Here is a 25,824-nt window from a genome sequence, read left to right as displayed (position 1 = left end):
TACTCTCCTGCAACCCACCTCACCCAATATGGTATGGATCTACTATTTTTTATACTTTAGAACCCAAACCCCCATCAGAAACTAGCCAGCTAACTAGCTACTAGCTAGTAGTCAGTTAGCCACTGCTAGCGGTCATCACCGTATCGGACTGCTCGTTCTCTACCACATTTCCAGATTCCTACTGCAAGCTCTGAACCTTACACCGGATCATCGCAGCTAGCTAGTTGCTATCTGAGTGGCTACTCCTGCCTAACGTCTCTCTCCCAAAGCAAGCACCAGTTAGCCTCGAGCTAGGCCCATCTCCCGGCTAGCCAAAGAGATCTATCAGACAATTCCTGGGCATCAATACCTCTTTTGCCAATTGGCCTGGACCCAATGCTGCTGACACGGAGCCCCGCAGATCCATCACGACTGGTCTGCCGACGTAGCGTCTGAGGGGGTTTTAACAGGTCTTCCGTTCCGACGTCCCCCTGAGGCCCATCTGCTAGCCTGCTGCTATCCCCGGCCTGCTAGCTGTCTAAATCGCCGTGTCTTCAGCTCGCCTAGCTACTCACTGGACCCTATGATCACTCGGCTACACATATCTCTCCCTAATGTCAATACTCACATCCTACCATACCCTTGTCTGTACATTATGCCTTGAATCTATTCTTCCGCGCCCAGAAATCTGCTCCATTTACTCTCTGTTCCGAACGCACTAGACGACCAGTTCTTCTAGCCTTTAGCCATACCCTTATCCTACTCCTCCTCTGTTCCTCTGGTGATAGAGGTTAACCCAGGCCCTGCAGCCCCCAGCATCACTCCTATTCCCCAGGCGATCTCAATTTTTGACTTCTGTAACCATAAAAGCCTTGGTTTCATGCATGTTAACATTAGAAGCCTCCTCCCTACGTTTGTTTCATTCACTGCTTTAGTACACTCTGCCAACCTGGATGTCCTAACCGTGTCTGAATCCTGGTTTAGGAAGGCCACCAAAAATCCTGACATTTCCATCCCTAACTATAACATTTTCCGACAAGATAGAACTGCCAAAGGAGGCGGAGTTGCAATCTACTGCAGAGATTCTTAGATTCAGAGATTCATAGTTCTTTCATACTATCCAGGACTTATAAAAATCCACCTTTCCAGAAACAAGTCTCTCACCTTTGTCGCTCGTTACAGAACCCCGCCAGCCCCCAGCTGTGCCCTGGACACCATATGTGAATTGATCGCCCCCCATCCTATCTTCAGAGTTTGTACTGTTAGGTGGCCTAAAGAGGGACATGCTTAACACCCTGGCTGTCCTACAATCTAAAATAGATACCCTCAATCTCACACAAATTATCAATGAACCTACCAGGTACAACCCTAAATCCATAACCATGGGCACCCTCTTAGATATCATACTGACCAACTTGCCCTCTAAATACACCTCTGCTGTCTTCAACCAGGATCTCAGCAATCACTGCCTCATTGCCTGCGTGCGTAATGGGCCCCCGGTTAAACAACCACCCCTCATCACTGTCAAACGCTCCCTAAAACACTTCAGCGAGCAGACCTTTCTAATCGACCTGGCCCGGGTATCCTGGAAGGATCTTGACCTCATCCCATCAGTAGAGGATGCCTGGTTGCTCTTCAAAAGTGCTTTCCTCACCATCTTAAATAATCATGCCCCGTTCAAAAAATGTAGAACTAAGAACAGATATAGCCCTTGGTTCAACACAGACTTGACTGACCTTGACCAGCACAAAAACATCCTAAGGCTAGCTTTTTCAAACATAAATTTGCTTCCTGTAGCACTGATTCCAAAAGGTTTTGGGACACTGTAAAGTCCATGGAGAATAAGAGCACCTCCTCCCAGCTGCCCACTGGACAGAGGATAGGAAACACTGTCACCACCGATAAATCTACGATAATCGATCATTTCAATAAGCATTTTTCGACGGCTGGCCATGCTTTCCACCTGGCTACCCCTACCCTGGCCAACATCTCAGCATCACCTGCAGCAACTTGCCCAAGGCCCCCCCCGCTTCTCCTTCGCCCAAATCCAGACAGCTGATGTTCTGAAAGAACTGCAGAATCTGGATCCCCACAAATCAGCTGGGCTAGACAATCTGGACCCTTTCTTTTTAAAATTGTCCTCCAAATTTTTTTTCACCACTATTACTAGCCTGTTCAATCTCTCTTTCCTATCGTCTGAGATCCCCAAAGATTGGAAAGTTGCCACGATTATCCCCCTCTTCAAAGGGGGAGACACTCTAGACCCAAACTGTTATAGACCTATATCCATCCTGCCCTGCCTTTCTAAAATCTTCGAAAGCCAAATTAACAAACAGATCACCGACTATTTCGAATCCCACCGTATCTTCTCCACTATGCAGTCTGGTTTGCGAGCTGGTCATGGGTGCATCTCAACCACGCACAAGGTCCTAAACAATATCATAACCGCCATCGATTGGCTTCTCAAATGGCTTTCTTGGCTTCTCAAATGACTGCCTCATCTGGTTCACCAACTGCTTCTCAGATAGAGTTCAGTGTGTCAAATCAGAGGGCCTGTTGTCCAGACCTCTGGCAGTCTCTATGGGGGTGCCACAGGGTTCAATTCTCGGGCTGACACTTTTCTCTGTGTACATCAATGATGTCACTCTTGCTGTTGGTGATTCTCTGATCCACCTCTACGCAGATGACACCATTCTGTATACATCTGGCTCTTCGTTGGACACTGTGCAAACAAACCTCGAAATGAGCTTCAACGCCATACAACACTCCTTCCTCCAACTGCTTTTAAATGCTAGTAAAACTAAGTGCATGCTCTTCAACCGATTGCTGCCTTCACCCTCCTGCCAGACTAGCATCACTACTCTGGACGGTTCTGACCTAGAATATGTGGACAACTACAATACCTAGGTGTCTGGTTAGACTGTAAACTCTCCTTCCAGACTCACATTAAGCATCTCCAATCCAAAATTAAATCTAGAATCGGCTTCCTGTTTCGCAACAAAGCCTCCTTCACTCACGCTACCAAACATAGGCTCGTAAAACTGACTATCTTACCGTTCCTACCGGTCTACAAAATGGCCTCCAACTCTCTACTCAGCAAACTGGATGTAGTCTATCACAGTGCCATCCGTTTTGTCACCAAAGCCCCATACACCACCCACCACTGCGACCTGTATGCTCTCGTTGGCTGGCCCTCACTACATATTCGTCACCAGACCCACTGGCTTCAGGTCATCTATAAGTCTTTGCTAGGTAACGCCCCGCCTTATCTCAGCTCACTGGTCACCATAGCAACACCCACCCGTAGCACGTGCTCCAGCAGGTATATTTCACAGGTCATCCCCAAAGCCAACACTTACTTTAGCCTCCTTTCCTTCCAGTTCTCTGCTGCCAATGATTGGAACGAATTGCAAAAATCGCTGAAGCTGGAGTCATATCTCCCTCTCTAACTTTAAGCATCAGCTGTTAGAGCAGCTTATCGATCACTGTACCTGTACACAGCCAATCTGTAATTTGCACACCCAACTACCTCATCCCCATATTATTACTTACCCTCTTGCTCTTTTGCACCCCAGTATCTCTACTTGCACATCATCATCTGCACATCTATCACTCCAGTGTTAATGCTAAATTGTAATTATTTTGCCTCTATGGCCTATTTATTGCCTACCTCCCTACTCTTCTACATTTGCACACATTATACATAAATTTTTTGTTGTGTTATTGACTGTATGTTTGTTTATGTGTAACTCTGTGTTGTTGTTTTTGTCGCAATTTCATTTGTCGCAATTTCATTAATTCATCCATCCATCCATCCATCCATTCATTAATGATTATAGTAGCATTTACTTTTTTACCGAATAATACTGTCAATACACAGTAATTGTTTTTATACCGTATTTATATTACAGTAGGTGCACTGTAATATTAGATACCGAATTTTGCTTTCCACCGAGCTGCCTCCAAAGAACACAATGTTTTTGCTAATTTAAGTGTTTCCCAAGGTACTCCGCTCCTCCACAATCCCACAATACTCCTTTTCTCTGACCCAGTGGGAGCATCACTTGCCTTCATATGGCGCAGTAAAACCTCATACAGGGCCATTGGTGCATGCAAAGGAGGTACATCCAGAGGATTTATGCCAGAGGGAGCCCAAGGCGGTTAGCGGTCCATTTATAGGGCCTTGTGTTTTTGCTTAATAAAGGCAGCATAAACATCTGCGGAACACATTTCTCAGAACTAGAGGAGAGGAAAGAATTTTAAAAATTGCCTAGGTGGCAGCAGTGGAGGTGATGGAAGATAATATCGCATCCCTGCACCTACTAATTTCACTTTATTTGTTTTCCTACACATGTTTAGCATACTGTGACACTTTTATGTTGTTGTGTATTAGGAGCAAACAATTCCTTCCCACATTCATATGAAAAACTGTCCAAGGCCATCCTTACCATTTCTTTACTGAAATACGAGGTGACTGGTAAGGTAATTTGCCAGAAAGCTTTCAATGAATTGCTCCAAACACTGATGCTCTCATCCTCGCCCATGGCATTAGCTCCAGATGTGGAATGTGAAAAGTCGTGTTGATATTCCTGTTATTCCTGACATTCCTTACTCTGTGCAGACTGTATCCTAGGTGCAGTAGGGGGGCTCAGCCTTTGCCTGCTCTGCATCATTCCCTCCCCAGATTTGGTTACCTGTCGCCCAGGCCCTCTCCTGGGGCAGGTTAGAGGAATATCCTGCTCCATGTTTCCATGCAGCCAGCGGTGGACAGGGCTATGGTGCTAGGGGACACCAGGCCTGACCCAGGTCTTCTGGGGCTGACTGCTACGTTTAATGCAAAACAGCTGGCCCTCATGAACATTCCAGCTGAGGCCGCTCAGCCCATGGGAAATCCCAACGGGGGTTTGTTTATTAAAAGTATTAGTTGGATGTTTGTTGTTCCAGTGGACCATAAAGGAACAAACAGTGAGCCTAACACTGTCACCTCCTTCTGCGACTCAACACACCTTGTGGGCTTTGGATTGGTTGAACATTGTGTGGGAAATTTAAATCAGTTAGGTTGAAGTATATCATATAGCATTGGATATCCTCCATTGGTGTACGTTAAAATATTTTAAATGGCTGCCCTTTGGTACATTTTTCATTGACTTATCAGTGGTTTAGGGTTACAATTCTATTCCCAGCCTATTCCCAGCCAATTCTCCATGAGTTAGTCATCTTTTCCCTCATTCTCTCTATCTCTCCCTCTTTCTCTCCCTCCCTCCCCACCCCTCTATCATGAGTTCATCCACACACAGTAACTCTCAACATAAATATTTAGCCGTCTTGGTAGGATACTGCCATGTCTAAACTCCTTCCAGATGTGAGCCTGCTCAGGGCTGGGCTGTGTTTAGGGCTAATTGCACACGGCTGTGAAGGCGAGGGATAGCAGGGAGAGGGAGAGAAGAGGTATAGCAGAGGGAAGAGGGGAGAGGGAGAAGAGGTAGAAAAGAGGTATAGCAGAGGGAAGAGGGGAGAGGGGAGAGGGAGAAGAGGTAGAGAAGAGGTATAGCAGAGGGGAGAGGGGAGAGGGAGAAGAGGTAGAGAAGGGCGAGAATGAAGGAGAAGAGAGAGAAGAGGTACAGCAGAGGAGAGAGAAAAATGGTAGAACAGAGGGAGAGGGAGAAAAGAGAGGGAGAGGCTGAGTCTACAGGCTTGGCAGCATTGTCGGTCGGTGCCGTTTAAGATTAGGGAGGACAATTTGTTTTTAATGAGCATGGCCTTATTTCTATTACAGCATACTAGATGATTGTCATTCATATTCCATTCACCTAGCTCAATGTAACTACGTGATACTCAAACTTGCCCTATACCCATCATGAAGTTTACAACGTAGGTGCACAGATCGAGAGAAAAATTGGAGTAGTCAAGGTGACAGACAGTGACACATTCAATAACGCCTTGCACGCTCTTGCCTGCATCTAGCTGAACTTGGGTGTCAACATAGGTCCAAAAAGTTCAAATTCAGGTAGGTCCATCCCCGTTTTGTTCCGTATGCGTGCGTTTAAGAAACGTTTTGCAACAGAATCGACGGAATTAATACAACCCTGATCACCCGCACACATAGTTCACTTTCAAAGCAGCCACATACAGCATCATCACTTTGCTAGTAGTATACTTCCTTCTGGCATCTACGCACTGTCCTCGTCTCACCTTTTCCCTTCTCTTGTGGACTTCAGTGTACAACACACCAGCTGTCTGTGACCAGACAAAAAAATCTCTCCAAGCCAAACTTTCCTATGATAACTGTTAACCGCTACACGTCCTACATCGTTGTCACCATATTAGCCAACATCATAGTCAACACAATCCAATCCATGTGTACAATCACACAGTACAGTGTACAGCAAGCAGTTTAGCAGTTCATAGGTGGGCCCGGGTGGCAATAAATTAATAAAACCAAAAGATTACCTTGACTTGCTGTGTTGGATAGCCTTAGACAGCTAGCTAACATAAAGACCTTTGTGGTAGTTGTCATAATTACTATGTAAGTCTATGGAAGGGCCTGTGAACCATGATGAGCTTAGGTTTGGTTTTGAAGTCAATGTACCCAGAGGAGGATGGGAAATATATGCCCTCCAGCTACACCATGGTGCTACTCTACAAAGTGCTGTTGAAGTTACTATAGACCTTAATTGCAAAACAGTGTGTTTTAATAGTTACTTGGTGATGTGGATATATTTAGTTTAGTTTTATCTAAAAAAGGATCACTTTTTGTACTTTTCTTAAATTCACTGAGTAGAATGGTCATCCCCTTCCTCCTCTGAGAAACCTCCACTTGTTCATAGGGATGTGGCTCAGGAGGCTGGCTGCTCCCCAGTCTCTGCCTCTCTCTTTGCCCACCGGACCTCAGGCACTGGGGGAAGAGCCAGGGAAGAGACTAAACCTATAGTATAGTTTTGATACAGTAGCATCATTTCATGAAAAGTAATTTGATGTTAACCACCCGGTAATTAGTATTTATTTATATATTTAGCCAAATATTAGGACTTGTTTTGGGAATGTGTGTGTGTGTTTGGTTGTGTGTGTGTGTGTGTGTGTGTGTGTGTCTGTGTGTGTGTGTGTGTGTGTGTGTGTGTGTGTGTGTGTGTGTGTGTGTGTGTGTGTGTGTGTGTGTGTGTGTGTGTGTGTGTGTGTGTGTGGCGTGCATACTTGTGTGTTATGTAGTTTAGCACTTTGTGAAGGATACAGAGGAGCTACACATTGGAGGTTACACATCACATTTCTTTTAGCAAGGTCTGGAGAACCATGGATCCTCTGTCTCTAATGGTAAATACACTGTAGCACTGAGGTGGTGAAAACACATCTTCAGTGGGAGGGAGTGTGCTGCCTATAAGTCTGGGTGGTTATAATTTATGCTTTTCTAAAAGTTAAAACCTCTCCCCTCCTTTGCCATTTGTTTTCACTGTTGCCTGTTACTGATGACCTTGGTCCAGCAAGTGCCAACCCAAAGGAGTGGCCGCAGATGTGAGGGGTGGCAGGCTGGGCGGCACCAATGCCTGTTCTTGGCTGTCAGCAGGCACTGAAAGGAATGTGTAGCAGCAGGACACCCCCTCAGACAGCTGCAGTGAGGCTGCTCTCTGCCTGCGTGGGCACAGTAGGGCCTAGGTTCTGTCCCTACTGTACACCACTGTCTATATGGATTCTAATGGGAGTGTTATAGTGTATCCCATCCATCCAACATTGTGATCCTCAAGTTTCAAGTTTTATTAGTCGTATGTACGGGATACACATGGTATACACCATCCAAAGAAATGCATCTTGGAAGTGGGGTGAGCCGTGTGGGGTTATCAAAAGGGCTAGCAGATGTGCCATTGGTTTGTGTTGGGTCTGTGAGTCAGTATGTGTTGAGACAGGAGTATGTCGATGAAATTTCCCAACAGCCATCTTATCAACAGACAGAATTCCAAATGCTTGGAGTTGTGGAGCACTCGGAACACACAGGCATTCCTGCTGGGAGAGGGTTTATTTGTGTGGGGAAAGGTGTTGAGAGGAGGGGGAGTGGGCTCTCCTACGTCCACACATGTTAGGTGGGGCTAGGGTTGTTGCGGTGACAGGTGACCGTATTACCACCACATCGTCGGTCACGAGTCATAAAGGTAGTCAAATTCCACATGACCTTTAAGTCATGGTAGTTATGCTTCTCCAAGCTCTGATGCTCCTGATGGTCAATAGTAGCCTACCAAACTTTCTAACTGCCTGGTATTCAGCACTCTATTGTTCCTCTTATCACTCTGACATCAATGCAAATGTAATCGAAAATATAATCAAACACTTCATGAGAGCCCATGAGCTCATGTTGCGCAACATTTCAATAGGCTATGCAATTGCACGAGAAAACAGAGTGATGGTATCACATTTCAGGTAAGACCCAAATGCAGACTTTGTTGAAGTAACACTGTTTATTACAGCAACAGGGGCAGGCAAACAACAGGTCAAGGCAGGCAGGGGTCGATAATCCAGAGTAGTGGGTCAAAGGTACAGGATGGCAGGCAGGTTCAGGGTCAGGTCAGGCATAGGTCATTAATCCAGAGTAGGGGCAAAGGTACCGGACAGCAGGCAGGCGGGCACAGAGTCAGGACAGGCAAGGGTCAAAACCAGGACGGCGAGAAAAAGAGTTGAACAAACAAGACAAACTGGCAAAAGACAAACAGAAAACACAGGTATAAGTACCCAGGGGATAATGGGGAAGATGGGTGACACCTGGAGGGGGTTGGAGACAAGCAGAAGGATAGGTGAAGCAGATCAGGGCATGACAGATGGCCTCTACTAAAAATTGGAGGATCAGCTTTTTTTAGGCTAGGCCTACTATATTTATTTCTCAACTTTCCTAATATTAAGCACATTTCTTATATGTACAACAGGAGTATAGCCTACCTGGCTGGCATGCAAATATACCACTGGGAAAAGTGTCCTACACTTGTTATTTAAGTGCATATATTCCTTTTGTTTTTATTTCCACTGACCCTGTTTCGATACATGTGCTTGATAAAGGTCCATTCTAAAGCAAAACAAATTTCAAACATATATTACTTAATATATGTAAAGACAAGATTAAATCAAGAATAGTCTGATGGGTGAAAATATTAGCCTATCACATGTGAATTAAATATTATCACTTGTGAATGATTCCCAGCATAAGAAACAATGTATTTTTTTTGGCAACTTTTTCGAATCATAGCCGCACACCTCACGTAGCCTAGCTCAGAGGCCTATTGTTTTTATAAAGGTAACTTTTTTAAATTAAGCACATTCGCTTTACAAGGGGTGTAGAGCCTAACTGGCATGCACGTGAGTTTCAAGTTTTGGAAGATAATTTTCACCATAAAAATGTATGGGGAAAAACTTGATAATGGTGTTTTCCACTAATGGAACATTTGTGCTTATAGCCTATTACCATGTGCGCATTTCTGTGCTTGTAATGTGATGAAATAGCCTAATAGTTTATCAACATTTTAAGCTAAATGTTCTGATCTGTTGCGTCAGCCACATTACGTAAAAAAGTTTTTGTTGATGCTAGTGGTTGTATTAATTTTGGATCTATTGCATCCCACAACTGTCCCAGACTGTTTGGAACATTTATTTCTCACATAGAATAGAATAGCTGAACCTTTGTACTATGAGGGATAGTAGATTGACATAGGGTAGTGTTTTTGCTGTTCTTTAGGCCTACTCATCTTGTTGGCTGACGAATAGTAAATGTGGACAGTTCTTCTAATATCTTCAATATGCACCTCGGAATTGGATAAGGACGCGTGCAGTTACGTCCCCAATGTGTCTGTCTTCACTTATAGCCTATGTGAAAGACCCGATCATGTGATGGAGTGTGCAGAACTCAGGGAGAAGTGCACAATGGCCACTGACCGCAAAAGGCATGGATTTCTTTTGAATGTATTACGGCCCCACAAAGTGGTTGCCGCCGGGAAATTCTAGGCATTATCAAGTGCTTGTCAAATTGGGAATGAGTGACTGTTGCAGTGTGTACAGCCGGCGCAAAAAAACAATGCAGAGCTCATGTCTTCCAAGCGACATTTTTCAAATCATCATTAGAGTCACATCAGGCAGCCTTATAATGTATTAAAACCCGGCTGACGAAATTGTGTAACCACCACAGCCCTAGGTGGGGCACTGGTCAGCAATAAATAAAAACAAAGTCCTGACACTGGATACCCAGGGCGCTATGTACAGCCTCAGCACCTGTCAATGCCACACATACCCTGGACCCCTGCCTGACTGGGGGCTCAAGGGAAAAGTCACAGCTCTAGAAATAACACTTCTTTGATATCTACTGTATATTTCCGTTTGTCCATCTTTGATGAATTCATACATTTACATTTTTGTAATTTAGCAGGCTCTCTTACCCAGAGAGACTTACTGATAGTGCATTCATCTTAAGATACTGTAGCTAGGGGGAAGCTAGTTCCACCATTGGGGTGCCAGGACAGAGAAGGTCTTTGACTGGGCTGAGCGGGATTTAACCTCCCCGTAAGGGTGGGACGGCCAAGAGACCAGAGGTGGCAGAGCGGAGTGCTCTGGTTGGGGTGTAGGATTTAAGTAATAGTCAGGAGGGAAGAAGTTCCCCTTGCTGCTCCATAGGCAAGCACCATGGTTTTGTAGTGGATGCGAGCTTTGACTGGAAGCCAGTAGGAGGACTTGGGAAGGTTGAACACCAGACGGGCTGCGACATTCTGGATAAGTTACAAGGGTGTACATAGTTCATTCATCACTTGAGATTGTTGCTCAAAATGCCACGATCTTCAGACTTGACAAAAACAGAGAAATATGTTGTCATGGCAACATTACACCCTTGATTGACTTTTGTTATTATAGTGTTTCCTTTCATACAGCTCCTTCTTATCTTACTCCAAAAAGTAAATGACTCTCTGGTTATTCTTCTCCAGATATAGCCCCCACCCGTCTGTCTGTCTTCTCCTTCCCCTCTCTTCCCCGTGCTGAACCACAGAAATGGCCTCCAGAGTTTCTGTTTTGGGAGCAGTAGACTGCAGACCCACAGAATAAGGCGGTGGGTGTCCGTGCTGAGAATGCATGTGGTCACAAGTTTGTGTGTGTGACCACTTCTGTGTAAGTGTTGTGTGATACTGAGTATTGATATCTGAAGATAGTAAGAATATCCACCCGTATGTTTAGTGTTGGACATATTTCAGATAATTCTACTTAATTTGCCAAATGTTAATAATATCTCAAAATGTACCCTCATCACTTCTGATTTACTGATTGAAATTAATCATTGAATTAGTGAAAAAGAAAACGATGCATTTGCTCTCTTTTGAACTAAAACATGATTATGTTCGATAAATGGGTTAAATGTGTCATAAAAACAAATGGTTCTTCGACTATAATTATACAAACTGAGATATCGTCGTTGTAAAAGCTTACACTAAGAACATCTTTTTGGTGAATTATATGAGAACCATTTGCATGGTGTGAAAATTGGTCCAATTGAACTAATTCTAAGGGAACAATGGCTTTACAGACGCCCGTTACTCAGTAATTGGAGTGGAATTGTGAAACCTGTTGATTGTATTCCACTTAGCGTTACAGAGCCACTCAATAAGACAACACCCATTTCTACTGTAGATATTTATTGCATGAAACAAACAGTGTCTAACTCACCATCTAGCCAAACAGCATTGTTAAGTTATTTGGGTCAGAATGATTTTGGCCCTATCCTTTGTAAAAGCAAACCCATTTCCCAGCAGTCTTTGCATTGGAGCAGAAAACAGAGCTTGGTTATGAGACAGAACAATGAGACAATGTTAGTCAGGCATGGACCACATTCCACTTGTTTGAAAAGCCTAGATTCACTAAATTGCCTCATTAAAAGAACAAACTTTACACAGTGATGGAGTTGCTGACTTGATTGGACTTTGCAGTTTGTTACATTCTCTTGTGTAAATCTTAGTTATACTTTCATCATTTACTTGCTGTGTTTTACCCTTGATTGTTAGGATTCTAGGCAGCCACTGGCTTACATCTTTCATCTTTCAGTCTTTGTTGGATGCCCAGGTTTAAAATATGTTGCGCAACTAAAAGGAAATAATGAATAAAAACTATGTAGAATTAAAAACCCACATGTCATGGAAGTTGCTTTCTCATTAATTGATAGTGTTGCTGCTTGAATTGTCCTGAGACTGTTTCCATGTGGGAGACCATCTCTGAACACAGGAGCCGTGTGTGTGTGTGTGTGTGTGTGTGTGTGTGTGTGTGTGTGTGTGTGTGTGTGTGTGTGTGTGTGTGTGTGTGTGTGTGTGTGTGTGTGCACATGCGGGAAGGGCGTGCACGGCCACAGCATCCAAAATAGTATTCCATCCTCCCCTCTCTAATTAGAGACTGTTTATAAATCCCCAATTATAATTTTAGACTGAGGAATTGTTGAAGGACTGCTTGCCATTTTACACACACACATACACTCAAACATATGTATATGCTGTTGCATACATCTGACTGTCTCTCTCTCTCTCTCTCTCTCTCTCTCTCTCACACACACACACACACACACACACACACACACATGCAACCACACACACATGTAACCACAAACCATAAAGACTCCATTGCCCTGCCTGGTTACCCAAGCACAATGCAGTATACTCTATAATAAGCACTTCTACAATACAAATAATATGAAAAAGCTCACTACACTATCCAGCTTCAAGATGAGACACATTGAAATCAACTGTCACAATATAGTTTCAATTTTATATTAATCTTTAATTTCTTTGTTTTCCTGAGTCTTGGAAAACAAATATTGTACATAGCATCTTAGATATACACTATTTGGATGTACACTATATAAATCTTTCTGGTTTTCACAGCCTTTGACTGCACACCAAGAATGACCCTGCACAACTCTGAGAACAAGCAAACTCGTCAGGGAGATTCTGTTCACTTTTCCATAATGCTTGAATAACTCAATCAGTGCCTGTGACATGATTTTACAAAAACATTTGACGTGCAATTACATGGATGTTCATGTACATGACAGGAGATCAATAGGACTTGTAGTCTGGCAAAGCTCCCTGTTCCCTGCTGGAAGCACACTGGTGGCTTAGGGACAATGGACACATTCACGGCTCAAGATGCATTTACTGCTAAAGTGCTTGTTGTGCTCAAGGGCCTTCAGTGGCCTGCTGCATTCAGTGTGGTGACCCAGGCCTCTGAGGGCAGAGCCAGTGCCCCTGGGCCACACAGAACTGCTTCCTGTCAGAGGTAGCTTAGTTTTCTACCACTGAGTGGCTGTGGAGTCTCCCTTGTCCACCTGATTCTCCCTGTGATGGGTCTGGAACATTGGCAGACCGGGGCACTGAATGGTGATTCAAGGGCACTCAACTAGCCATCAGGATAGAGCTACCAGTCCAGTGCAGAGGCACTGGAAGACCTGCCAATGAAAAGAGGCCCTTTAATATTGGGAAGGTCGATCGTACACACACGTTCTCTCTCTTTCTCCCTCTTTTTCTGTGTCTCTCTCTTACCATCTCACTCACTCACTCACTCACACACTCACTCACTCACTCACTCACTCACTCACTCACTCACTCACTCACTCACTCACTCACTCACTCACTCACTCACTCACCTACTCACCTACACACACACCACACACACACACACACACACACACACACACACACACACACACACACACACACACACACACACACACACACACACACACACACACACACACACACACACACACACACACACATGCTCCTGCTGAGATGGGGCTCCTGTGGCTAAAAGCTTACAGCAGTAATTGGTCTGGGCCTTCATTTGTAGCAGGACTGAGGACTGTGACATGTCACAATGAAAGTGTGTGTGTGCAGGTGACCAGACTCCCTCCCTCATTAGCCAGCTAACAAGTGAACACACCCCTTAACCTTATAACCAGCTTCGTGTTTCTCTGAAACAGACCTGCTCCTGGTCCATAACTTGTTGGCCAATGCAGAAAAAGTGGATTGTCATTGCAAACCAGACGCTAAAGCTGTTCAAATGGTCCCCAACCATTCAGAAAGTCACACCCATCCAAAGATGCTGCTTCACTGATTCATTCCTCTACCACCCAATGATCAAACATCATGTTTTACAGTGTATACATACTCACACACACCTTACAGTAGTTTTTGTTGAAGACAATTGCCCCATCTCCCAGTAGAGAGAGGGGCAGGCAGGCTTTGGCTAACTCTTTGGCTGGGGCTTGCCTGTTAGAGTCCATTCCATGTGTATGAGGTGAGGTTGGAAGGTGCTACGTAATGTGCTGGAGTTTGGTAATTGCTTTTGATGTGTTAAACGTGGCACTTGGAAAGACTAAGACATCTTGAGAAACTTGTTAACAGCCAAGTTAAGTAATGGAGTTTTTAATAAAATTGTGGGTTCACCCGCGATATTCATAGACCCGATCTGTCTGTCACCATCAGTCCAAGTTCCAACCTTGTGATGTCTTTATTGAAAAATAGACTGCCATGTCTCTACTTTACAGTAACTGTTCTCCTATGCATTGCCAGGACGCTAAGATCTAATTAATGCATGAGTATGAAATTACTAATGCTTAAATAAAGATTAGTCAAATATGTTTTTTATTACATGAAGCTACAGTATTCTAGATAAAGTGTCCAGACTGAGAATGTACCCAAAGGTGTATTGTGTCTGCTTTAGCGTTGAGAGACATGAAGTCACTTCTTCCTTCTTTAAAAGTCTCATTCGGTTTCCTCTATAAATTACTTTCAATGGGTTATTGGATTTAAATGGCTACATTTTGCTGTGACACAATCTGATGCTTTCAGAATAAAATCACCATGCAGATTAAACTGGTTTGAATTGGATGCTCAGAAACTCTCAGTGAATCATTTTCTTATTGCGGCTGCTATTGGTCTTTTAATCTCTGAGCTATAGAGCCTTGTGTCGTGTGCCGAGTTTGTGGCGCTTTACCAAACTCTTTCAGGGGTTCTTGTCTTTCACCTCGCGTGTGGTCCTTTAGCGAAGAGGTCCATCCAAAGTTAAATTATGTTTAAACAGTGGCGTGTTTAGTTGTTTTGACTCTCTTTATTACATTGAACCTGCACCTCTCTTTGTTTGCCTTGGTCTGGGTGGGGTTGGGCGTGTCGTGTCTAATCTGTACTCATATCCTCATGTTGTTCCATTGGACTGTGTCTCCACAGTGTGTAGTAGGACAGCCCACAGCCATGGCTGATCTTTGAACCTCCCTCCCCTCTCCCCTGTCTCCTGCACCCTTGTTTCAGAACGACTCTGGAGATGATCAGTGTTATGATAGAGAGGGAGATTGTTGATGTTATTGTTGTAATGAGATGCTGGGTTGGCAGGTTAGAGACGGTTAATGAGAGTGTAGAGTTTAGCCTGCGGAGGGATTCTTATTAAATAGAACCCCCTCCTTAAGACTGTTATCCTACTTTTGGTCGGCCGTAGGATAATGCAACTAAAATCAGTTGTTCCCTCTGGAGTGGAGAAAGGGAGAGAGAGGCTCCAAGATGACAGTGTATTTGGGAAAGCAGTGGATATCAGGGAAATGGGAACACGAGACTCTTCATTCATACATTACACATCTCAAACGTCTGCAGTAAGCCATGGAAGATGAACTATCATCTAGTTAGTATTTTGTTTGCTTTTGTTTGTTTCTTTGTAACAGCCCTTCTTTTCTTTATGTTTGATTTGATTGCAATAATGATAATGATGATAACATGATGAATGTAATGTATTGGTAGCACAGTTATTGAAGAGAGAGAAGGTCTCCAAACGAGGACATGATTAGAAAGAGAGCAAGACAGTGGAGCAGAATCAAAACGTGTTTTTTCACACCAATGTTTATTGGGAACAGATATGTGCGATTTGAAAGAGAGGATATCCTGTCTTGTTTGAGAAGGATTTTATAAAGTGGAGCCTGGAGACTCATCCTAAACCAGTTTTTCTGCCCTCAGCTGTCATTTGAATAGCTGAAAGGTTTCTCTTCCGCTGTGTACAGTGTACGCACTGAACATTCTTTAGCATGCCTTCAGATTACCACCAGAGGAACAATTGTTCACTAAAAAAAGATTACTGGCAGAGGAAGACCTGAAACCCAGTGCAGCTGCAGGCAAGCATGCACAAATACACAGAGAGACACACAGAGACACAGAGACACACAGAGGCAAACACGTACAAACACACAGAGACACTCACAGACATAGAGACAGAAATAGACACAGACTCCCACACATACTCTCTCTTTCCCACACACACTCCATCTGCCCACTCTTTCACACCTGTGTGAGTGTGTGCTAATGTTGGAGCTGATCGGATCCATGATCCACCCAGCTGAAGAGGTTCGGCCTGAAACAGACAGTGGCCTGGAGTCACCATTCATCCTCTCCTCTCACCAGAGAGGAAGGAGCAGAAATTAATCAGTGAATGAATACAATTTGAGACATGCTGACATGCCCCCATCTCTCTCTCAAAGGCTTTGTGGGTTGAGGAAGCAAATTGAGCAAACCAACAAAGTGAGTGGCACATCCCAGGGAGGGGTTGCTGTGGTTTGTATTGCTGGGACATGGCTCTTTGTCTGGCAGTCAGTGTGCATCTCCCTGACTTACTGTCTCAGCCGGGCACCAAGAGGGAGGACTAAGGTATAGGCTACCAGCAGTTTCTATTGTCTTTCTGCTTTTACAATATACTCTCCATCTCTCAGAGGTGAATGTATCCGGTTGAGTAATCCCAGCATGATACTGTATCCCTATTAGGAGAGAAACGAGAGGAGATGAGAGGAGTATGTGAACCTGACCAGAGCTGTGATCGGGGTTAAGGCCATTAACCTGTAGACACTCAGCCTCTAATAACAACATGCCTACTGCTCCAACAGCTGAATCCTCCTGGATGACCTGGCTCTTATCATTGGCCCTGCTAGTATTTGATCTTCACTGAATGGCCTTAGATGAAGTGTCTTTGTGTGTCCCCCCATGCTGACCTGCAGCCCTGGTTTTACACACAGCTGATATAGATTCTATTACTGGCTCTGATCTCTGATAAGCCACTGGTCTGAAAGGGCTAAATTAATGAGGAGGCTAATGCAGCGCTGCTGTACCTTAGAGGTCGTCTGGATTGAGTTAGTGCACTTTTCATATTGTGCACCATAGAGCTGCAATTGTATTTGGAGGCAGACTAACTCAATGTGCCGTCTGTCATTGGGGCAGTCAGTGTGGAGACGCAGCAGGCCATTCAAACAACACAGGCCACTCTATCAATTTGAGGGTGAGCAGTAGTGTTCCCCTCCTTCTCTTCACTTCAGTGATGAATGCTGTATGTGATCCATGCTTTTTCAATTAAGCTCAGACTTCGCTCATCTCCAGTGCTTCTGAAAATACACCAATTCTCTATACAGCCTTTGTGTACTCTGATGTAGGAGTTTAGGTTTCTCATATCCCTTGCTTGTTCTCTCTTCCGGTCGCTCCTGTCTTCCACCTGCTCATGGACAGTGCTCTGCTCTGTGCTCTCCTCCTGACCCCTGACCTCTGTCAGCCGCATCCTGAATAAACAGCTAATTGGCTGGTTTCCTGTTTAGCCTGTTGGGAGGGAGCATCCAGCCTATTTCAGGCTGTTTACAGAGCTCTGTCTCACCTTCACTCTTTCTCAGAGTCCTACTCTGTATTGTTTGTGTTGATCAGGTGAAAGAGCAATGTATACTCTGCTACAGACATCAGAGATACATGGGTGTACTAGAATAGGAAAATTACATGCTAATGTCCTGAATCGCCAGACCTTTTGTTTTCCTGGAAATGAACATCTTATGTTTCCAAACAGTGGGTTCAATGAACTTTACTTTATCATGTTTGTGTATTTACTGAAGTGAGCTTTCCAGTTCTTCTGTGCAACGTAGAAAATAGGTTTCATTATTTTCTGTTCAAATGGATGCGCTTGAGACTAATAGTTTTAGATTCTGAGCTGATTGTACACAATCACACAAAAAGAGCAGGTTGATGTTTATCATGAATCTTGTCATGGAGGGAGAACTGAGTGATTTCCCCTTAGATAGGCCAGCTGCAAAGTCAAAATTGGCTATATTGTACAAATCAAAACATATCAAAGTGTATTTGTCACGTACGCCGAATACAACAGGTGTAGACCTTACAGTGAAATGTTTACTCACAGGCCCTAAGCAACAGTGCAATTGTTAAGTAAAAAATAGGTATTAGGTGAACAATAGATAAGTAAAGAAATAAAAAACAACAGTAAAAAGACTGAATAAAAACAGTAGCGAGGCTATATACAATATGTACATGTAGGTATGGTTAAAGTAACTATGCATATATGATGAACAGAGAGTAGCAGTAGCGTAAAAGTGGGGTTGGCGGGTGGTGGGTGGCGGGACACAATGCAAATAGCCCGGGTAGCCAATGTGTGGGGGCACCAGTTAGTTGGGCTAATTGAGGTAGTATGTACATGAATGTATAGTTAAAGTGACTATGCATATATCATAAACAGAGAGTAGCAGCAGTGTAAAACAGGGGTTGGGGGGACACAATGCAAATAGTCCGTGTAGCCATTTGATTACCTGTTCAGGAGTCTTATGGCTTGGGGGTAAAAGCTGTTGACTTGGCGCTCCGGTACCACTTGCCATGCAGTAGTAGAAATATTGATTGCAAAAATGTAATTTAAGGTTAGGGTTAGGCCTTATGGTTAGCACTGTGGTTAGGATTAGGTGTCAAATCTGATTTTATGACTTTGTGGCTGTGCCCACTAGTGACCGCTCTGCAGAGCAGCTTTCAGAACAAGATTCATTATGAAAAAAGCTAACCTGCGCAAAAAGATGAACATGAACACACACACTGTCTGTGTTGAATTAAATGGCTTGTTGTTTTGCCAGACCTTACTTTCTGCTCTGCTATCTGTGTTGAATTATTCAGGCCGTTCCGGATCTTCTGTAGCTTTCATCTCAGGCCTGCATCAAGTTATATGAGAGATACTGTGTCTAACTGATGCATGAGACCTTAGGACTGGGAGTCACAGGGTCAAGTTCAGTTTACGCCCCAGGACGACCACAATACACAAGAGTCTGCATTTTCTGCTCATTGGTATTTGCATATGGATTTGAATATAATTTGGTTCAGCAAAAAAGGAAGGGAAAACAGTATATAGTTTAAGTAGACGGATAGATAGCTCTAGACACTTTGCAGGTATATGTCTACCAAATATATACTTCATTTCTTACAGTGCTGATTTAGTGACTAATGACCAATGTATTCATTATCAACCCCTTAGCTGGAAATGTGACCGGTTGGTGCTGCTCATTACATCTGCTCATTAAGTGAACTAAAAGGTGAGGAGGTGAAGGCTGAGGGTTGTATTTGTATTAATGTGGCAAGAAAGGCTGTTCACAGTCAGCTCCCTCTTTTAAAGACACATACACACCCGTGGTCCACTCGGTTCTGTTCCTCAGCTTCGATTAAAAACACACTTCATCTCACAAACAGCCCATTAAGTGCCCCGGGGAACGGGGAGAAGACGGCGTGAGGCTGGGGGGCGTGTTAATGATGGGGGCTGTCGCCTGAGCCGGGCCCCTGCTGTACCCTGCTACCCCACTGAGGGGCCAGGATCACAAAGACATGGTGTTGCAGACACACAGCCAACCTGACAGGACCCATGACACACAACCAACCTGACAGGACCCACGACACAGGGGTTTGTAGGGTAGTAGGGGTACAGGCTTCAGGACCAGGGACTGTATCTCCTGAGCAGGTTATACTGATAGGGAATGTCACAGTGGACCCTGTGAAGGCCTGGCTGTGTCTGGGGCTAGGCTGGCGGGCTCTGTTGTGGTGTAGCCTCTCTGTCCATCTGAGCTGGTCCGTATGGGCTGGCTGATCACTGTACATTCAGTTTCCTATGATGCCCCTTGAGACAAAGCAGATCTGCTCTGCTCAGTGCAGGATGGTTCTAGAAAGCCCCTCACACTCTTGCCTGATAACGGCCCTATAAGCCTAATGATTTGCCAATAGGGAAAAGGGTAATTGTCATGACGAGTACAGACTTTCCTTTGATGTGAACGCTGTTGGCTTTTGATGTAAAAATGTATCCAGGATGATTATCACAAGCTTCCTCCCCCCCACCCCCTGTCTCCTATTTAGTCCTTAGGATGAATTGGAAACAGCTTTGTGTAATGCCTCTGGCCAGGGTGGTCACGTGTGACTGCTGCTCGTGCAGTTTATTTATCCTCTCATGGAGATTCTGACCCTCTTAGAGGAGTCATACTTTTATCTGAAACCCATTTTCTGGGCAACTGAGTTGTTGGTCGTCTCTTTCTCTGATATTGCCCTTTCTCCTTTCATATTCTATATGGGTCTGACTAATACAACTCAGGTAGGCTAAGTATGAGATGAACGTGTGTCCTTGTGATTTTTAATGTTTTGTTGAAGCACAATACTAATGATATCTTGGTTTGCTCCTTTTTTTTAACAGAATTTTGAGCAACAATCGCATCAGGGTTCTGAGAAATGGATCCTTTGTTGGACTCTATGCCCTGGAGAAACTGTGAGTAACGCTTGTGATTTTCACTAAATCTGAATGAGTCTGTCCTGGGTTCTCACTCATTAGGTTTAACATGGGCAGGTTTAACACCAACAGGTTGGGTGCTTGTAGCCCATATGGCCTTGTGCTGCGGAGCCCACAGTCCCACAGAGACAGGGTATCAGGGAGATCTGTGCTTCTCGCAGCTCTGCTATCCAGTGGGCTGGCTTCCAGCAGGGAGGATGAAACACTCAGTGTGGTTATCACAGAGTTATGTGGAAGAGATCACATAATTACCCCACCATTCGTCATTATCAGAGAAGCCCTGCTCTACAGGACAAGATAAGAGGTTTCCATGGGAGGAGGAGGCTGTTGGCGCTGCCTGCACTGCCTGTAGCTCAGATTGAGGCAGGCAGCTGGCTGGCTGGCTGGCTGGCTCTACCCTGTGGATGTAGGGTCCCACTGCCTAGCTGGTCCACTGGCTGTTTCTTATTGTTTCTTACAGTTTAGATGACATTTGATTCCTCTGAGGATTTCATCAGTGGCACAAACTGTCCCTGCTGTTGTAAACATAAGAACACAAATATAAATGCTGAGTGATACTGAGGAAGGGAGTTTTATGTTGCGTCAACAAAAGGATAGTCTACAGTGGTCTTCTAGTGTTGTACTGTACAATATGGAATGGGGCCAACTCTTGCCTGTGTATGTCTAGGAGGCAGCAGTGTTTTTTTTAGGGGGGAGGGGGGTGCGCTTAAGCAATATTAGTTCCACATGCGTCTCTGAGCTGCCACCAATGAAGTTAACAAGATTTACCGAAATGTTGGAAGATGGACAACTATGGTAATTTGCTGCAGTTGTTATCTTGTTAGTACCTACCTATTGGAGCTCAACACAGACATGACAGGTCTGAAAAAAGAGCAAAATCTGTTGAAACTGCTTGACCCTCTTTTATGTGAGCTAAACCGGACAAGAACACTCCTGTGGGACAGTGTTCTTACTTTCTTCTTACTCTCTCTACTAAGCAAAGTTAGAGCCTCATCTATTCAGTTTGATCATCTTTATGACCAGTATTGTTAGATCGGGTGTAGCTGAGATTTGATTAGTGGTATGGGGCTTTGGCAAACTAGGGGCTTGGGCAGAATTGTTTGTTTGATGTAAAATGAGATGGTATTACTTGTTTTTGCAAGTGCAGATAAGGCCCCCCAGAATGCCATGGGGTTTGTGGGTGGGTAACCTGAGCTTGGCCACTTGCAGGCCCTTGTACCTGGGACAGTGGTAAAACTAGTAGGGGGTAGGGGTGGAGCAGGCTTGCAGTGCTAAAACCATGACCTAGTGAGAGGGACACAGAACAAGAACCCCCGCACACACACACACACACACACACACACACACACACACACACACACACACACACACACACACACACACACACACACACACATAGAGGACATGTTGTAAATCACACAGGGCTCGTTTCACTCCTCTGCTCAGACCTCAGACCTCCACCAGCCCTCTGACACACTGCACTGGAGGTCTGCTCACTCATCTTGTGCTCCACACTCTGTAATTGAGCATTTCACGACTTACAATAAAAAATGAGCTCATGGGAAAACAACAATTTTCATATTAAAATATACCAACTTGATATAATAAAAATCAAACTGGGCAAAGATGGATAGATGTGAAGTAAAAAACCACAACTGCAAGATTAATTGAGCTTTTTTATCCACCTACTGTGCTGCTCCCCCTGCGAGTTGCTATGTTGTTTTGTTTTGTCTCTAGCTTGGTCACCGTTTAGGTCTTTCTCATTATTTCCAGCCTGTTGTCGACATGTGCTTGTCATTTGGTCCAGTGGCGAGCAGTTACTCATATATGTGGTCAGTGCTGTAGAAGCCAGCCCAGCTAGCACATTTGGTTCCTCGGAAGTTGTAGGAACGTACGTTTATGTTTTCCCATTGGTCCTGGGAACAAAGCCATACGTTTCCTGAACGGTAAAATGTTCTGAGCACAGAAGTTAACATTTAGTCTGTTCTGAGTTTTAGGTTGCAGGCCGGTTCTGAGAACATTTTACAATGGTTCCCTGAAAGTTTTCCTGGGAGGTTTAATTAATGTTCTGAGAATGGAAATGATAGGTTATTTGAAAGTAATTAAATAAGGTTTTTAGAACATGTTTCAATCAGACTTTGAATAATGCTGTTAGCTCAACTGTTCTGAACTCCAAGCACAGATAGGACACATGGAGATTCCTTTGCTTAGGCATTAACCATGCAAACACATTTCTTATTTATTGTGTCACTGAGATTCAAACCTATGATCTTATGTTCTCTATCCATGTAATGAGTCCACTGTGCCACCAGGATGCAGCTAGCATGCAGTTTTTTTGGAACTCATACAAAGCTGTTCATTTTAGTCTATTCAACCGGACTCCATCTAAATGGAAACAAGCACTCATTTAAATCAGGTGTAGCCAATTAGTGGGTGTGGTTAACACACCTTAACATACTTAACAGATAGAGGATAGTTTTGTTGATGCTGAGAATGGAATGGATCTGTTTTAAAAAAAAATTTATTAAAATGTTCTTTGAACGGTACTAATGTTTTCTTGTGTTTTCTATTGAAAGTTCTCTTAATGTTCTGAGAAAATGACTTTAAATTGAACCATGACTAAACCTGCAGAAAACGTTATGTTGAAGTACTGAAATTCCAACAGAAGAACGTTGTTTCTTAAGAGTCTCTGAACAATTTGAGAATTACTTTATATAGAACCATGAAGAAACCTGTAGAAAATGTTATGCTGAAGTACTGAAATTCCCACCTTAGAAACATAACAGCTAAGATGTGTATGTATGCTGGGTATCCTACACCATTCCCAGAACATTGTGGGAAGGTTGTATGAAAAATAACCATAGGATAACCACGCTCTCACCAATCTCTAAGAAACATATGGTTCTCAGAATTGTATGTGCTAGCTAGGAGCCCACAAGGGCCCGGCTGAACACACACCAGGGAATAACACCACAGCAACCCCTCCCCAAAGTCAGGAGGGCAACCAGACAGTCAACTGCACCCACACTTTCAGTGGATATCAGTCTCAACTGCAATGTCTGTCTGTGTGTGTGTCCTATTATGGGCATCCCAAACTCCTCCATGCATAATTGTAAGAAGTAGATGTCTAAACAGAAATGATGTCCCTCTCAGCCTACTCAGCCATGTTTGAAACAGTAGTCCAAGCAGAGGCAGAGCTGAGTATAATCAGAGCTTTGCTGTTATAAGTATAAAAGCACAGCTACAGGACAGGAACCCCTTCCTCCAACCAGAGCAGAGCAGGCCACACTGTGGATTCCTCCACACAGTTAGCCCTTTCATTGGGCTAAACCTCCTCAAAGCCACTGTTGCCTTCGTAAACTGTCATGCCACCCAAGAGCAGAGAGCAATTTAGCTATGTTTGTTTTGCCCTCTTATAAGGACATCTTCAGCGTTCCAGTGTACGACACTTAGCGTTCTAGTATACACTCATACACACACCCTCACACACACATTCTCACACACCTTTCCTGGTACCTCCACCTCCTCGCAGCACACCCTCTCTGATGGGAGCTGACGCAGGCCCTAACAAGGCTGGTCCACTAACGAGCAGGGACCTTTATGAGTTGTGGACAGATCCCAGTGGCCTGTCCTGCACTGATTTGAGGCGAGGTAATGAGAATAATGAGCAGAGAGGGGGTCTGGCTCCTGTCCAACTGGGCCCCACTGCACCATGGGACACAGGACAGCCAGGGCATAAGGGTCCCTCATTACCAGGCTGCTCACCCTACAGGGATAGATGGAGCACAGAAGTGGAGAGTGAGAACAGAGGGGAGAGATAGAGTAGATAGGTGAAGGAGCAGGAGCACTGTGGTGGACAGGTAAGGAAGAGCTAAGTTAGCTGCATGGGATTGGGACCGCCAAGCAGGATGGGGCCAGCTCACACACTTGAAAGTTGTCCAAAAATACTCACTTTTGGATGTGATTCTTCCGGAACCTATACATTTCCTTCATAGCTATTTATAGCTATTCTAACCATGGTTCAAATCAAATCAAATTTTATTGGTCACATACACATGGTTAGCAGATGTTAATGCGAGTGTAGCGAAATGCTTGTGCTTCTAGTTCCGACCGTGCAGTAATATCTAACATGTAATCTAACAATTTCACAACAACTACCTTATACACACAAGTGTAAAGGAATGAATAAGAATATGTACATATAAATATATGGATGGTTTGTGTGTAAGACATGTTTGGATTGCAGTTGGCCTTTTTTACCTCCTTTTCCCTTCACTTCCTGCATAGTTAAAGCCACTTCAGCTAAGAACAGGAAATACACACTGTTTGTGATGTATATAGAAGGCTAAAAATGAGGGGACGTTTGCATTGAAACTCCTGGTCATCAGAAGTCAGGAAAGGCATGGGAATTTGCAGATGTGGAGAGGGAGAGTTTAGCAGAGGGTTAAAGTTCTTGATAACATTGAAATAAGTCTACCGCGTCTCTGAAATACTGTGTCCTATTCATTCATATTTACCCTGATAAAATCAGTTATGTAAAGTAGAGACGGGAGCTTCTCAAGTTGGGCTTGAGCCCTGCTAAAACAGACCTTGAAATCGTCTCTGCCATTCTGAGAAGATAGGGTTAGGAACTAGGCCAACTTAAACAATTTTACCACACGATGCAGGGGAGACGAGATGGCTAAAGATGGTGTGAAGGCTGTTGGTGAAAGAGAGTGAGTGCACCAGCAGTTTCCCTTATATACTGAACAACAATATAAACCCAACATGTTAAGTGTTTGTCCCATGTTTCATAAGCTGAAATAAAAGATCCCAGAAATGTTCCTGATGCACAAAAAGGTTATTTCCCTCAAATGTTGTGCACAAATGTGTTTTACATCCCTGTTAGTAAGCATTTCTCCTTGGCCAAGACAATCCATCCACCTGACAGGTGTGGCATATCAAGAAGCTGATTAAACAGCATGATCATTACTCAGGTGCACCTTGTCCCGGGGACAATAAAAGGCCACTCTAAAATGTGCAGTTATGTTACACAACACATTGCCACCGACGTCTCAAGTTTTGATGGAGCGTGTAATTGGCAAGAATGTCCACCAGAGCTGTTGCCAGATATTGAATGTTCATTTCTCTACCATAAGCCACCTCCAATATTGTTTTTAGAGAGTTTGGGCAGTAATCCCAACCGGCCTCACAACCACAGACCATGTGTATGGTGTTGTGTGGGCGAGTGGTTTGCTAATGTCAACGTTG

The 25,824-nt window shown here is 44.1% G+C and overlaps 1 protein-coding gene across 3 annotated transcripts in view; it reads left to right on the top strand.

Annotated features, from left to right (window-relative positions):
* LOC112248479 (adhesion G protein-coupled receptor A2) overlaps window positions 1–25,824 on the top strand; it is a 60,628-nt gene that overhangs the window by 10,914 nt on the left and 23,890 nt on the right. For 2 of the 3 annotated variants that reach the window (XM_024417540.2, XM_024417539.2), the window contains exon 3: window positions 20,482–20,553. The exons of the other annotated variant lie outside the window; for it this stretch is intronic. In XM_024417540.2, the coding sequence (XP_024273308.1) occupies window positions 20,482–20,553 (72 nt within the window). The remainder of the gene's footprint in view (window positions 1–20,481; window positions 20,554–25,824) is intronic. 3 annotated transcript variants of the gene reach the window in all.

Source organism: Oncorhynchus tshawytscha, linkage group LG04 (assembly GCF_018296145.1).
Source record: "Oncorhynchus tshawytscha isolate Ot180627B linkage group LG04, Otsh_v2.0, whole genome shotgun sequence".
Taxonomy (NCBI): domain Eukaryota; kingdom Metazoa; phylum Chordata; class Actinopteri; order Salmoniformes; family Salmonidae; genus Oncorhynchus; species Oncorhynchus tshawytscha.
This window is presented reverse-complemented; position numbering and strand designations above follow the sequence as displayed.